The sequence below is a fragment of the Terrapene carolina genome, unplaced genomic scaffold (genome assembly GCF_002925995.2).
Source record: "Terrapene carolina triunguis isolate 2854851 unplaced genomic scaffold, T_m_triunguis-2.0 Scaffold233, whole genome shotgun sequence".
Classification (NCBI taxonomy): Eukaryota; Metazoa; Chordata; order Testudines; family Emydidae; genus Terrapene; species Terrapene triunguis.
Genome location: NW_020664584.1, coordinates 13,465,111 through 13,480,926, shown reverse-complemented (window position 1 = coordinate 13,480,926; position 15,816 = coordinate 13,465,111). Strand labels below are relative to the sequence as shown.

The 15,816-nt window shown below is 61.5% G+C and overlaps 1 protein-coding gene across 1 annotated transcript; it reads right to left on the bottom strand.

Moving 5' to 3' along the window:
- Positions 1-3,908: 3,908 nt before the first annotated feature.
- On the bottom strand, positions 3,909-15,462 carry LOC112124940 (von Willebrand factor A domain-containing protein 5A-like). Its single transcript, XM_026656768.1, has 17 exons — positions 15,423-15,462; positions 14,950-15,152; positions 12,670-12,892; positions 12,063-12,235; positions 11,477-11,591; positions 10,599-10,771; positions 10,363-10,451; positions 10,012-10,156; positions 8,734-8,813; positions 8,514-8,628; positions 8,149-8,313; positions 7,715-7,818; positions 7,163-7,371; positions 5,972-6,217; positions 5,117-5,253; positions 4,440-4,566; positions 3,909-3,988 (listed from the first exon to the last, which is right to left on the bottom strand). Exons 1-17 carry the CDS (start codon positions 15,460-15,462, stop codon positions 3,909-3,911), a joined length of 2,424 nt encoding a protein of 807 aa, XP_026512553.1.
- Between the last annotated feature and the right edge of the window lie 354 nt (positions 15,463-15,816).

Genomic DNA, 15,816 nt, shown 5'->3' with positions numbered 1-15,816 from the left:
TCCTGCACATGCCAGAGACCCCAGCAGGGAGATGATGTCTGAGCGTGTGTTTGAGGCATCAGATCGGCCCTTGGAACTCACAGCTCTGTTCCTGGCCTTGCTGCAGGCTCCCTGGGTGCCCCGAGCGGGTCACTTAGGTTGAGGTTTTCAGACTAAATTTAATGGGAATTGTGTGTCCAAATCCCCTAGTCAGAACTGGAAAATCTCAACCTTAAGCTCTGTGGGACAGATCCTCAGCTGGTGTCCATCAGCTGTCGCGCCATTGGGGTCACTGGGCCAGATCCCCAGTTGGCGTGACTCGGTTGTAGCTCCATTGGAGTCACCTCATCCCTGCGTGTGCTCAACTCCTACAGTGATCAGAAGCATTTACCTTCCTAGATAGACAGTGAGTGCAAAACCTGTCCCCACTGAGATCAAAGGCCAAACTCCCATGGGCTCCTGTCTCACCAGGACTGGCACTTACGTGCATTACCTGCTGGTGAATTAACAATACAAAGGCAAATCTGTGCGGGTGCCTGGCACCCTGCGAACCCATCCAACCAGCCCTTGGTGTGTAGCCATTTGGACTGACAAATGGGAGGGAAGCGTTTGGAAGCAAACCAGTAATGAGCAAAGATGGAGAACAAGGCTGATGGTGGTGAAATTCTGGTTCCTCCATGTGATCGCCAGAGAGCAGCAACGGCTAAGGAATGAGACAGAAGCTGCATTATAGGTACTGGACAGGAGGAGGAGATGACTCACTGGTCTCTTCTGGCCTTGGTCAATGTGACCATCTCCTCTGCCCCTCCTGTGTAACACAGGCCCAGCACTAATCTCACTCTGGGCTGTATTCATAGATTCTAGGACTGGAAGGGACCTCAAGAGGTCATCGAGTCCAGTCCCCTGCCCTCATGGCAGGACCAAATACTGCCTAGACCATCCCTGACAGACATTTATCTAACCTACTCTTAAATATCTCCAGAGATGGAGATTCCACAACCTCCCTAGGCAATTTATTCCAGTGTTTAACCACCCTGACAGTTATTAACAGGAGGGTCGTATGTAGGACACAGGAGAGAATTGTCCCGCTCCACTCGGCGCTGGTGAGGCCCCAGCTGAAGTTCTGGGTGCCACATTTTAGGCAAGACGTGGATAAATTGGAGGAGTCTAGAGGAGAGCAGCAAAAGTGAGCAAAGGTTTAGAAAACCTGACCTAGGAAGAAAGATTTAAAAAAAAAAAACAGGGCCTGTTTAGTCTTGAGAACAGAAGACTGAGGGGCGACCTGATGGTCTGCAAATATCTTATAGGCAGTTCTAAAGAGGACGGGAATCAATTGTTCCCCATGTCCCCTGAAGGCAGGACAAGCCGTAATGAGCTGAATCTGCAGCAAGGCAGATTGAGGTGAGATATCAGGAAACACTTTCTAACTCTCAGGGGAGTGAAGCTCTGCAACAGGCTGCCCAGGGAGGCTGTGGAGCCCCTGTCACTGGAGGGTTTTAAAAACAGGCTGGACAAACGCCTCTCAGGCTGGCCTAGGTTCCCCCTGCCTGACTCACAGATGAATGATCTATTGCAAGAGGAGACGTGAACTATCCATTTGATGTGTGACATTTCTTGTGCAGAACCATTTCTGGGTCAGTAATTGGCTCAGCGCAGCCAGCACTCAGGGCCTAGGCTGCTGCGAAGGGGGGATGGGGCAGAGCCCAAGTCCAGCTGAGACGTGGGTTCGAGCCCTGTTGTTTCCAGAGTCTGATCAGTGCAGTGTGGACGTATTAGCACAGCCATGAGAGCTAGGTCCAGCAAGCACAAACCCAGGCTTCCCATGCAGTGCAGACACACAAGCACTTGGAAACCCCTCGTCTCCAAGCCTGGGTTTCCGATGCCATCCAGACACGCTGCCGGAGACAGGGCTCCAGAGAAGTTCCATGCCCTTGAGGGCGGGTCGCACAGACTGGGCCAGGCTAACTTTCCAGAACCGAGGAACCAAAGAAAGGCCTTTGGCTCTGAAAGGAGGAGCAGGAACTCGCTCAGACCCATCACATGGCCAGGACCTTCTAGCCATGGAGTCTTCGCCCTGGCAGAAGGGTGGGAAAGACTCTGGCCCGCTAAGGCCCTGTAAGACTGAGGGTGACTCCTGCTCTACTCAGTGTGTTTACATCTGTTTAGTGTCTGTGACACTTTTACCACAGGAGAAGCCAGGAGTCCTGAGTCCCAGACCCCCCCGCTCGACCCACTAGGCCATCTCTGCCTCCAGGAACCAGAGCAGAACCCAGGAACGCCATGGGCCAGGCCCCTGCTCTAGTCCCTACCACCCAAAGCCAACCCAGGGCCAAGCAGAGCAGCTAGGAACCGGGGACCAGATGGGCACGGACAGGGCATTACATGCTAGAGTGTTCAGACATTACTGGCTGTGCTACACTACGTGAGGCCACGTACGTGTGAGTACAGACGGTCGTACGACTTGATGGTGTTATTCTGCATGTGGATTTTCTCTCTCTCTATCTAAAGGCTCAGGTATACAGACAGGGCCTGCCTCGAAGGCCACTGAAGTCGGCTGGTAACGGGGCTTTCCAAAGGAGCCTACGGGGACTAGGCAACCAGCTTCTGCCGACGGAGTTTATCTGAAGGCCACTGAAAAGGCTCGGGCTGAAATTTGCACCTGCTGGAGTGGAAGGCAAAAGGCCATTTGGTTTCAGTGGGGCCAGGATGTCACCACTGGCATCTAAGTCCCACTGTTCATAGCGGGCCATGAGAATTAGGATCTCTGAGTTCCATCTACCCCTTGGGGGGAATCTCAGCCAAAGGGCTGCGTTCCTTCCCAGTGCTGGCTCAAGGCAATTGATCAAATACCTGGTCTCCTGATCCTTCCCCCCGAGCCTCCGTGCAATGCAGGGCACGGGGCAGCAATGGGACCTGGGGGCTGTGCATTACATTGGCTGAGTTGCCTTCTCACTAGGGACACGACCCAGCACAGAGGCACGTGGTGAGAGCAGTTCGAGGTTGGTCGACACTGGTTAACGCGAAGAGGGAAAACTGTTTGCTTCTTTGCTATTTTCGTGCAGTTCCTTGATAAACATAACGCTTTCTCCCCGGGGAATTAAAGAGCTGAGGTCTTCCAGTGTTTGCTTGAGCCCCAGGACGTCCTGAGAAGAGCCCAACGCTGCCCAAGGTGGGCAGTCAGGTTGGATGGCCAGGTTTTAAGCATTTCTTCCTTCGGTAGAGAATTCAGCAGCTGGTGAATGGGGACAGATTCACAACACACAGCACGTGGCAAGCGTCCTCTATCTGCTGCCCACTTCCACCTGTCAGCCTTCCCCACTGAATCCCAGCTGCCAACTGAACAGTGTTCAGCTGGAAAACGTCTGAGCAGCTCTAATAATGCGTGCAAAGCCCTGGGCTACGGTTCCCGTTCCGGACTGTCTATCGCAGAGATATCTGCCATTATGACCAAATGAAGTTGTGTTTGGACACGCAAAGATCCTGTCAGTCTGTCTGTCCAATAGCTGAACTCCGTGCACATGGGCCTAGGTTACACTCGATGGCTCATGCAGGGCGAGGTCAGTGCAGCCACCTATGGGGTGGGGCGCAGGGGCTGTTAATAGAGGGTCATTTGGAAAAAGCGAATAAATGTGCGACATTGACACTGGCGATCCAGAGGACTCCCCCCCACAATCCTGAGAGGAGGTGGCAGCTGTGAGCGGCGTGCGGGTTACTGAACACTGAGTCAGCGTGGGGTGGAGCAGGGGGGCAGCCATGGCGCCTCTTCAGCCAGCAGGAGCCGGATGCATCCAAATTGGTGGGATCTCAGCGGGGGGTTAGCTCCAGGCTGGGCACAGGCCGGCCAGGTGGGTCTACACCCAGTGCCCCCTGCTGGCCCTTGGGGCTTCCCAGTGGGAGGCCCGGGGTAGCTTCGGGGGTGGGAATGGGGCTCAGAGCCCAAAGACGGCAGAGCCAACGGTGCACCCCAGCAGAGTGTTGGCAGCTTCCAGGCATTCGCTCAGCCGGGGCCCTGAAACAAGAGGGGGGCGTCAGGGGGAGACATCAGCCAGGAAAACGGGTGGGGGCACTAATCGAGGAATGGGGTAGCGAGGGCCGGGGGGGGGGGGGGGGGCAGGCCGGGGAGGGGGGGGGGGGGGCGGGGGGGCCGGGGGGGGCCACCAGCCTGGGAAGTGGGGTAGTGAGGGCTTTGGGGGGAAGACACCAGCCAGAGGAACAGGGGCGGGCCTGGGGGCAAAGGCCAGAGAGCTCACAGAGCGTGGGGGACTGGCATGGGGGGCAGGGGAGTAAAGGCACTGGGGGGCTGGGCACGGAGACCCCAGATGGGTGCTGAGATTGGGACAGGGAGACACTGCGGATAGGGGCTCTCGAGGGCTGGGCTATGGGCTGTGGGGTTTCCATGGGGCCCAGGGTTCTCCGGTCGAGGCCCTGGGCCTGCCCCCAACCCCCTAGCCCCATCTCACCTGCTCGGCCCCGCACCCAGACCACAGCCTTGGCCTCCAGCAGCTCCCACTCGTCGCGCTGCCCTGCGGCCCGGCCGTGCAGCCAGACCACAGCCAGCACCGTGGCCCAGACGCCGGGGGCCACATCCTGGGGGGGGGGGGGGGGAAGGGGAGCGAGCGCCTGAGACCGCACCTGCCCTGAGGAACCCTCCTGGCCCCAACAAGCACTGCCCCCTCCCCCTGCCCTGTGGACCCCCCCCGCATACTTCTGAGCACTTCCCCCCATCCCCCTGCCCTGGGAACCCTCCAATCCAGTGCTCCCTCCTCAGCTTCAGAGAGTTCCCAGCTCTAGCACCGTGGACCCCCTACCCAGATGCCCAATGCCATGCCTGGGGGTAGGGAGACAGCCTCAGAGGGGGCCCAGCCTGGGCCTCCCCATGTCCCTCCCACCCCCAGTCCTAGAACCTCTTGATCCAATGCTCCGACCCCCTGTTTGGGGGTTCCCAGCCCCCCGCTCTGGGCCCATCTCACCCACTGGGCTCCAGGTTCAAGGGTCTTTTGATCCAGTTGCCCTCAGACCCGCCCCCAGCCTGGGGCACCCCCAGTCTCATCTGGGAGCAGAGAACAGGCTCAACTCATGGCACCTGAGCCCCATCTCTCCCCGCCTCTCCTCTGTCCCTGTCCCCTCCCGCACTCACCTCAATGGGCATTCTCCCCCTGGCATCGGTCTCGCTCACCCCCAGTGCGGCAGCCAGCCGGGGGTCCAGGTCCCACGAGCCATCAGCATTCTGAAGAGACACCAGCCTCAGCAAGGGAGACTCCTCCGGTGCCCGCTCTAGGGAGAGATGTGGGGAGATGGGGCTGGGACATTGTTACAGAACAGTGACATGGCCTGTCCAGGCTAAGGGACAGCCTACAACCTTAACTGTGCCCCCCCATGAGCATCCTTAACCCTGCCCCATCCATGGGTGTCCTTTACCTGCTTCTCAGCACCGTTAACCCCTCTGTGGGCACCCTTCCTGCACCCATGGGATGACAATTAACTTTAGTTAGGCACCCAACCTCCTTGGGCCCCTGTGAATGTCCCAGCCCCCGCCATTAATCCCAAAACTCCAGGGTGTTTCTCAAATACAATCTGACCCCAGGACCATCCCACACCACAACCTGTGATACAAACCTATGTCTGGGGAAACACACAAGCATCTAAGGGTGTGGGGAAAATGGGATGTTACAGAAGCTAAACGATATTATAGCTATGCCTGTTCCAGGGTTATGGGGCAGAGTTTTTTGCCTGTGAGTTTCCTTATTTTTTATTTATTTTGTTGCAAGATAATTTGCATCACGACACTTAAAAAAAACCCAGCTGCGGATTCCCCCTCCCCAAGCGTCACACCAGTGTTTTGCCCAGGAAGTTCCTTCACTTTCTATGTAGCTGTTAAACACTTGCCCAGCTCCGGGACCGTCAGGGCACGTCTGTCTCTGACCCGATGAAGCGTCATCCTGGTGTTTGCCGCCCGCCCCAAGTCCTGACTGCCAGCCCCTGCCCCCCTCACCTTTCTGGGGTGCGGTCTCCGGCGGGGCGCCGTGTATGCAGGACTTCCTGCCCTCGCGTCGGAGGCTCCCCCGGATGAACTCTGGGAGGCAGCAGAGCCAGAACAGGCACGTCCGAGGGGGGCGCCGCTTTACGCAGTGGTTCACGTGCTCCACAGCCACCACATTGTGCAAGGTGAAGGAGCGTTGGTTGCCTTCGTCCAGGCAAGGGAAAATGTACGGCAAATGTCCTGCCATCAAATCGAACTCTAGGGAGCAGATGGTCAGAGAGAGGGACAGACAGATGGACATGCAGACAGACAGAGACAAGCTAAGGGAGGGAAGCGAAATCCTCCCCCACCCGGCACCCAGAGCCAACACGCCGGTAGGACCTCTCCTCCCTGCCCCCCAGCTGGGACCCCCCCACACACACAGCCCCATCCTCCCCTCCCCTTAGCTCCCTCAGAGTCAGGATCCCCTCCCAGGCTCTGGGCTGGGACCCCCCGGAACCAGCCCCTCCCCTGCAACTTCCCCCCAGCTGGGACACCTCTTCCAGCCCCAAGGGATGCAGGCGGGGTGCTGCGCCCATGGATGAGGGCAGGACACTGGGGGATGAGAGGCCCCCGCTAGCCAGGCCTGCTCATGCCAGCGATGCGCCCGCCCCTCTGGTCCCTGCCTCTGTCTGGGTCGGTCTGCCTGTCTCACAGGGTCTGTTCGTCTGTCTCCATCTCCCCGTCTGGGTCCACCTATCTGATTCTCGGTCTCTGCCCCCATCTGTTTGGGTCTCTGGTTCCGGGTCCATCCATATGCCCACCTGTCCACCCCAGAGGCCCCACTCTCCCAGCTTGGAATGGCCAGGCCCCGCAGGCTGCTCCCCCGTCTCACCTGGCCAGCGCCGGGGAGACTGGGGTCACCCTGGGGGGCAGGGTGGGGCCAGCAGAGCCACATGATAGCTGGGGCAAGGAGAGGGGCAAAGGGACATTAGCCCATATCCATGATGCCTCCCCATGCATCCAAGTGCCCCTCCACCAACTGGGATTCACCCTGCTGGGATCCCTCCTGGAATTCCCCTGCCAGTGGCAGGTTCCACCCCCCCCCCCCCCCCCCCGCCCCAGGTTCCCCCCCCCACCCGAGCCCCCCCCCCCCATGCTGCCCCCCCCGCCCCAAGGTTCCCCCTCCCACCCGAGGGCCCCCCCCAACCCCTCCAGGGTTACCTGTGAGCGGGATGCCCCATCTCACCAGCGGCCCCTGCACCGGCTGCGTCCGCTCTGTGTCCACCCCCACATAGGCCGTGAGGGAGCAGACGACCCCCGAGCTCAGGCTGGTCTCCAGCACCCGGCGCCGGTCCCCCTCCGACCCGGTGTCCATGGCCCCCTCCAGCTCCAGCAGCAGCGACTTGGCTGCCAGCCGGTGAACGGGCAGCCTGTGCCGGGGACAGAGAGTCACGGGGTGAGCCCCGGACGCCTGGGTTCCAGCCATGCAGGAAGGGGAGCAGGGGCTAGTGGGATAGTGTATGGGTGGGGGGAGCCAGGACTCCTGGCTTCTAGTGAAAACAACAAGGAGTCTGGTGGCACCTTAAAGACTAACAGATTTATTTGGGCATAAGCTTCTAGTGGTTACAGCAGGGGGGCTGGGAGCCAGGACTTCTGTTTCCCTCTGTGAGCTGAGGCAGGTCCCCTCCCATTCCTGTTGGGGATGGGGATGGGGGGGAGGGGCAGGACCCAGATACCTGGGGGTAATGGGGGCCACAGGAGCGTTGCTGTCACCTGTCTCCATCCTGTGGCTGCAGGGGGAACTGCAGCGTCTCCTTGTAGGTCTGGTCCTGGATGCGGTACTGCAGGGTGACGCCCCCCATGGCAGTGTCTGGGGGCTGCAGGCAGAGAAAGGGGGTCAGAGGTGGAGTGCGAGGGGGGAGAAGATGCCCGGGGACCCCCCAGACCCAGGTTACAGAACAAAGGGGGTAAATACGCCTGATTAACAGCAGTTGGGGGGCTGCCTAGTCAGCCTAATGGCCATCAGTAGGGTCTGGAGTTAATGATCCTGACTGAGATCAACTCAGTTGGGGTAGCACAGAGACCCCCAGCCCAAAGGCCATCGTTAGGGGTCAGAGTTATCACCCAGGAGGGGGTGGGAGGTTCCAGGCTCAGTCACTGACCCCGAGCCCTGGGGGGGTCCGGGGGGGGGGGGGTTGCTCTCTCACCTGGGGCTGCCCGTGGAGCTGGGCGTAGATGAGGCACCGCTGCCCAGGGAAGATCACCTCAGGACCCCGGCCCAGCAGCGCCGCCTCCATCCCGGGTGGCAGATCCCAGCTCAGCGAGATCCCAGTCACGGCTGGCTGCAGGGCCCGCTTCAGAGACTGCAGGGCCTGGGGGAGAGACCGGCACTCTGGGACCAGGAGGCTTGGGTCCTATCCCTGGTCTAGGAGAGGAGTAGGGGCTGGTGGGTTAGAGCAGGGTCGGGGAGGAGCCCAGACTCCTGGGTTCTCTCCCATCTCTGGGAGGGGAGTGGGGTCTGGAGGGTTAGCGCAGGAGAGGGATGGAGGAGCCCGGACTCCTGGGTTCTCACCTTGGGCTGCATGCGGTCCTGGCCTGTGATGAACTCGGCGCTGCCCCCTGCTGCCCAGGCGATGCCTTTGATCAGAGCTGTGGAGGCCCCTTCCCCGATGCCGAAGGAGAAGCACCTGCAGGAGGACAGAGTCCAGGGGGTGAGAGCAGTTGAAGAGGGGGTAGAGTTGGGGTTCACTTGGGGGTCGCTGGGGGGCAGGGTTAGAAGAGCGCCCTGTTACCTGTGGGCCCCCTGGTGACGCTGCACCTCGGTGATGACGTCCTGGGTGTTCCCCACCTCCCCGTCTGTGAACACGAACAGCTGGAGGGGGAGAGACGCTGTCAGAGCCGGGGACCCCAAATCCCCCGCAGACACCCCCTCCCCCTGGGAATGGGGGCAGCCCCCAGAGAGCCTGCCCCACTGACCCCCCTCCCAGAGACCCCAGGCCCCATGAGACCCCCCGCATAGCCCTCTTCCTCCTGTCCCAGAGCTCTCCCCTGGGGGGGGGCTGACAGACGGGGACCCCTGACCTTCTCCCCATCTCTAACTGTGACCCCTAACACCCATCTGTCACCTCTTCCCCAGCCCCCGGAGACACTAACCCACCCAACTGCTGTGGGCACCTTTCTGGGAGCTCCCTCCTGACCCCCCCCCCCCCCCCCCCCCCCCCCCCCCCCCTGCAGGGCGCCCCCCCGAGCTGGGCACAGCACCCAGAGCTGCCCCCAGCTCTATACAGAGGTGCCCCCCCAGCTCCTGCCCGACATGCCCCACTTACACCGCCAGGGGCATCAGGCCCCGTCCCACTCCGAGCCCCCCACACCCCCAAAGCCCCCATCAGCTGCCCCCAGGGCTCCCAGCCCCTCTCCAAGTCCAGGAAGTTCATAAACAGCCTCCCGAGGGGAGCAGGGGGCGTGAGCCATGGCAGGGAGGCCAGGCACGGAGGGGCCTGCGATGGTGCATGACCCATGGCAACAGCTGGGGGCAAACACCCCCCGGCTTGGGACACGGCACTAGGTGGGGGGCGGGGGCTCAGAGTTACTGCAGAGAATCCTTCCCAAGGGCTGGCTAGGGGGTCTCAGCCCCACGCTCGGGGCTCACTGACCTCCACATGTGGGGTGGGGGGTGGGAAAGGGACTTTCCTGCATCAGATGGGCAGAGACGCTGGGGGGTTCGTCACCCTCAGCAGCCAGGGCCCTGGAGTAATTGGGGGGACTCTGTGACCCTACGTCTGTACCTCAGGGCTTAGGGGTTTGGTGACTCAGCCCCAGGGACTGGGCCTGTCAAGGGGCTTTCACTGGGTGGGGTGAGGGGCTGGGGCCAGACAAGATGATCAGGATGGTCCCTTCTGGCCTGAAAGTCTCTGAGTTTATTCCCCACCCCAGCCCCATTTCCTTCTGACACCCCCCAACCCTCCTCGGCTCCCCCAGCCCCTTTCTGAACCCCGGGACACCCCACGGCTGCTCCCCTGGTCCCCAGCCCCTCTCCGAGCCCCCGGGATGCCCTGCGGCTGCCCCGATACCTGGCGCGGGTGCCCATCCAGGCAGGGGCTGCGGTAAATGGCTCGTAGCGGCGCCAAGATCTCGGTGCCCCCCAGGTCGGCCTGGAGCTGCTGGACACGCTGCAGGGACTCGGCCATGGTCTGTTGGGTGTATCCCACGCTCTGCCTGCAGGGGGGCGCCGAGGGGTCAGGGGCCGGGACAGCTGGAGCCGGGGACACCCTGTCCCTAGCCAGCCCTGCCCCCAACCCAAAAACATCCCGACCCCAGCCACCTCCACCGCCTGCCAGCCCTGCCCCCAACCCACAGACACCCCGACCCCAGCCTGCCCTGATCCCTAACCCAGCCAGCAACATGCCCCGCCCCGGACTCACGGGTAGAAGGACTCGAACCAAGACCCAAAGCCATAGATGTTGAAATAACAGCCCAGGGGCAAACTCTTCAACAGCAGGACCAGGGTCTCCTGGGGACAGACAAATGGAAGGAGTCACCGCCCGTGTCCAGCCAGCCTGAGCTGCTCCCCTACTCGGCTCTGCCCCCCCCAGGCCCAGCCAGCCTGAGCTGCTCCCCTCCACAGGCCCATCTAGTGTGGCCTCCCGCCTGGCCATACCTTGGAGCAGTCGATGCGCTGGCGGGAGTGGTCTCGGCCGTCCATGGGGCACCCCATGCTGCCGGAGCGGTCCAGCAGGAAGATGAACTCCCCAGCCGAGCTCTGGCCTGGCACCACCTCGGGCAGGCTGGGCAGCAGGGTCACCATCACGGCTGGGTCGCCCATCAGGGAGCCTACGGGGAGATGGGACCAGTCCCAAATGGGGGGGGCATGGGGACAAGCTCTGTGAGCCTGCGAGAGCTCCCAGGCCCCCCTGACTGCCCCAGAGCCCCACCCATGTCCCTTCCCCCTCCCCCATGCTGCCCTCCCCATAGATCCCCCACCGCCCCCAGCCCCAGCCCCCCAGCGTCCCCCGACTATCCCAGAGCCCCACCCCCAACTCTGCCCTCCCCATAGATCCCCCACCATCCCCAGCGCCTCAGCGCCCCCCGACTGCCCCAGAGCCCAACCCCCACCCCTCTGTCCCTCCCCCCACACCACCCTCTCCCCAGATCCCCAACCACCCCCAGCCCCCCACAACCCCATCTTCCCCTGAGTACCTCCCCCACTCCTCTGTCCTTCCCCTTCCTTCCCCTTACGTCCCTCACCACCCCCAGCCCCTGCCCTCCCAAACCTGCAGTGAGCCCCAGTGTCCACCTGTTGACACCCCACCTTCCCACCTCCAGCTCCGCTGAGACCCCCCCAATCCCGTCCCCCAACCCTCGCTTGCCCTGATTCCCCCAGCACCGCTCTGAGAACCTAGCCCTAGCACCCCCCATTCCCCTACTATCCCCCTTATTGCCCCATGCCCCCCGATCCCACATCACAGCCCAGCACACTCCTACCCCACCCCATAGACACCCCCCTGCCCAGGGGCAGCAGGGTGCAGGGGCCCTCACCTGGCTCCACTCCGGGCAGTCCAGCCTCCAGCACCGCGCTGGGTTTGTGCGGCTCCGCGTAATACACCAGCAGCTCCACGTCCCGGTCCCACGGAGGGGCCTCGGATAGTGACACCTGGGGGGCGACAGACACCGTCACCTCCCCTTGGCTCCTGGGGGACTTGGCTCTTCCTGGAGCAAACACTGCAAATTTCTGACTTTTGTTTGGCTAAATCTTTCCAATTTGGGGGTCACATTTTCCCGCCCCGCCCCCCATTTTCTCCCACTGAAAATCAAGGAAAGGGAAACTCCCAGAAAGTGAAGAGAACCAAGGGCCCATCGAACGCCCGGGATTTCACCCCCACGGGCTGGTCTCAGCCCCGCAAGTTCTTCCCCAGAGAACTCGGGCAATTGACCCACACACACACCTTCTGGGACCAACCCCCCTGCCCCGCCCCAGAGCTCCCACCCCCCTGCATACCGCTCTCAGGAGCCACAGCCAGATGGTCTCCTGGAACCTGCCCCGGCCCAAATCCCCCAGCACCTCCCCCACACTGACCCTCCCAGCGGGGATGACTGAGACCCAGGTGTCCGGGTGAGCCCTTACCTGGGCGGTGGTCTGGTTCCCGGCCGTATAGCTCAGGGGGGTGAGGGGGCAGTTGGAGAGCACGCGGTCGATGCCGTGGGGCGACTGCAGCGTGACGCTCAGGTTCAGGGTGTAGGGCAGCTCCCCCTGGGGGACTCGCGGGACCCCCTGGGTGACGTCCTCCCCGTCCCACCCTGCAGAGAGACATGGGGTGTGGGCTGAGAGAGCGGGAGGGTCCTGGGGGCTGGCATAGCAGGGGAAGATGGGGGTATGGGATATTGGAAGGCATGGGGGGATATCGGGGAGCACCTGAGGGGCTGGCATAGTGGGGGATTTGGGGGTGGCTGGGGGGGTCACATACCCTGGAGCAGGGATTGTGGGGCTGGGGGGGGCACTTACTGTGGGGCACATAGTAGTGGCCTGGGGGTGTTATGGGGCTGAGGGTCCATGTGGGATACGTAGTAGGGGCTAGGGGGGGCTACGGGCTGTGGGGTCACTGACTGTGGGGTATGTAGTGGGGGAGTTGCGGACTATGGGTCTCACTGTGGGACGCATGGGGAAGAGCAGGGGATATGTGGGTCTCACTGTGGGGCAAATGGGGGACACAGGGGGGATCTGTGGGTCTCACCATGGGGTGTGTAGCGGGGGCGCAGCACGGCTGGCAGCATGTAGCGGGAGGCTCCATCGGGCTCCAGCGGCAGCTCGCAGACATAGCGCAGGGTCAGCGCCGCCTCCTCCCCGGGGGACAGGTTACCCAGGGAGCAGCTGAAAACGTCGCCCCCGGTCCCCTCCTGCTGCAGCAGGAACGAGCTCTGGCCCCCGGCCAGCGCGTCCCCATACAGCTCCTGCGCCTGCCAGAGAGACAGGGTCACCCTGAGATCCCACTATCCCCAACAGCCTCCTACCCCAGACAGTGCCCTGCCCTGCCCCCCGGCTAGCACGTTCCCATACAGCTCCTGGGCCTGCCAGATAGACAGGGTCACCCCAAGATCCCCCTGCCCCCTGACATCCCCCTGCCCTAACCCCCAGCCAGTGCATCCCTGTACAGGTTACTCCTGGGGGAATTCTGCACCACTGCTCAAGCACAGAATTCATGTCTGGTGCAGAATTCTTTTCCGCCACAGAAAATACATTCTGGCCCAGAAGTGCTGCAGTTACCCGACTCCCCCAAGCCTTTGCACTGCTTCTCACAGGTTCAGGAAATACAGTTCTGTATTGAAATTTAAATGAATTATTACTCAAAGTTCTGTATGAATATGCCTAGTTACAGACACCATCGCTGACAGGTATTTTGAAATAAATTACCAAAATAATTGAAACTGACGTGATTATATTGTGTTATTTTGACAAATAAAATATGCAGAATTTTGTAGAATTTTAAAATATTGTGCACTGAATTTTTTATTTTTTGGCACAGAATTCCCCCAGGACTAACAGGTCCTGCGCCTGCCGGAGAGACGGGGTCACCCCAAGATCCCCCTGCTCCCCAAAATCCCCTTTCCCCCAGCCCGCACGTCCCCATACAGCTCCTGCGCTTGCCAGGGGAGACGGGGTCACCTCAAGATCCCCCTGCTCCCCAAAATCCCCCTACCCTTCGAGATCCTCCTGCCCCCTGTGTCACTGACAGGCCAGCTCAGACCGGAGTCTCTGTAGAACTTGCTTGGGTGTGAATGTCAGAGAAGGAAGGTACTGGCTCACTCGTACAGGAGAACAATTTACAGCAACCCAATGGTTTTGTTTTACCAATGTGTTTCCTGGGACTGCCCTCCCTGTTCTCAGCCTCAGATCTAAAGACTGTTTGGGTGCCAAGAAGAGGAGATGTCTGATGTATAAACTGCACGGAATTGAAGAAACTAAACCCATCCTGTGTCACTGCCCAGCCCCCGGGCCTGGGCACTGCACACGAAGAAACATGCTCACATCACAGCATGGGTTGACCATGGAAAACCTCCAGAGCCAGGCTGTGATGGGCACACTTGCCAGACGGCCCTGCGGGCAATGAGCCCTAAGCTGGGCTCCGGGGAGCGATCCTGTATCTCTGCCCGGACGGCTTCTGCCAGGGGAATCCTGAGCAGCGGGGCAGAGATCCCCAGAGCCCTTCTAGGGAACCCGGAGAGCCTTAGGGGACCACTGGCAAATCCCTCCGCCTCTGCTCTCGCTTGCTCTGCAAACCGTGACTCACCTGGCCCGTATTTTACCTGCTTGAACCTCTCCACAGTTCATTTCTTTCTCTTGGCTAACAAACCTTTAGTCGTTTGCTAGAGAACGTGGCTGCAGCGCTGTCTTTGGGGAGAGCCAGAGCGCCCACGGACCGGGGGGGAGTGACCCACCTTTTGAGTTTGTAAGAAACCTGACGGGAGGTGATCTGGGCTTTTACTACCCTCCCGTCCCAACGTCCAGCCTGGCCTAGGGGTGGAGGGGCTGGAGAGGGGGCTGGCCGGGGCTCCGTGGGGAGCCAGGAGCTCACGTTGGGCGCTGGCCACATGAAACCCCAGGATAGAGACGTCCAGCAGTTAGGGGCGTCTGTCCTGTTTTCTGATACTCGGCCCTGAGACTGGCACTCTCACTTGTGAGCCGCTCCAGACAGTGGGACACCCCGACATCCCCCTCCCCTGCCCCCGTACAGCTCCTGTGGGGAGAGACGGGGTCACCCCGACATCCCCCTCCCCTGCCCCCCGTACAGCTCCTGAGGGGAGAGACATGGTCACCCTGACATCCCCCTGCCCCCCATACAGCTCCAGCAGGGAGAGATGGGGGTCACACCAACATCCCCCACCTCCCGACAGCCCCCTGCCCGCGAATCCCCATACAGCTCCTGTGCCTGCTGGAGAGATGGGTCACCCCAAGATCCCCCCCAGTCCCACCCATAACCCGCCTCTCTCCCCCCGGGACCCATGCCCCCCGGTACCTGTTTCTTCTCGTGGAGCTGGGCCTGGATGCAGGTGCCCCCCAGGCGGGCCTGGAAGGCGTAGACGGCTGCCTCGGCATCCACAGGGAACACGAACATGGCCTCCACGGGCCCCGGCTCCTCGTTCCTGTAGAGCAGCTCGCAGCCCACGTCCGCAACAAAGCCTCGGATCAGCACCGTCACCGAACCGCTGCACAGGGGCACTGGGGGGAACAGGGTCATCAGCCAGGGGGCCCCCCATGGGCGCTGGGAGAGGGGGGTGTCAGCTATGGGACCCCACAGACCCCCATCGGCGCCGGAGGAGGGGGGTGTGATCTACGGGGCCCCCACATACCCCATGGGCACTGGGGGAGGGGGACTTCAGCCACGGCCCCCCACAGACCCCCCCATGGGCACCGGGGGAGGGGCCATGTCAGCCATGGGGCCACCCTCCCCCTTGCAGCCCCAATTCCCGACCCCCAGCCCTGACTCACCCGGCTTGTTGGAGCCGGTCAGGAGGCCGCATTGCGTCATCTCAGGTCCGGGATCGGGGGATCTGTGCAGGGGAAGGGGGATGAGATACGGGGTTCCTATAAAAACTGACAGGCACAGGGTGCCCCACCCCCAGCAATGGCTCCGAGACTCCAGCCCCACCTCCCTGCTCAGCCAAGTCCTGCAGCAGGGAGTCCCACAGGCTTACGGGGCCTAGCTCAGAGATCACAGTGATGGCTCCTCTTGGGGCCCCCCTCCCCGCACACGGTGCCAGCCAGCGATGGAGGATGTGTGGAGAAATGTAGAGGGCGGTGTATAGGGATGTATGGACGGACGGACAGATGGAAGGAGGGAAGTGGGGACGGACAGAGCACGTGGGGGGCTGAGGATGGATGG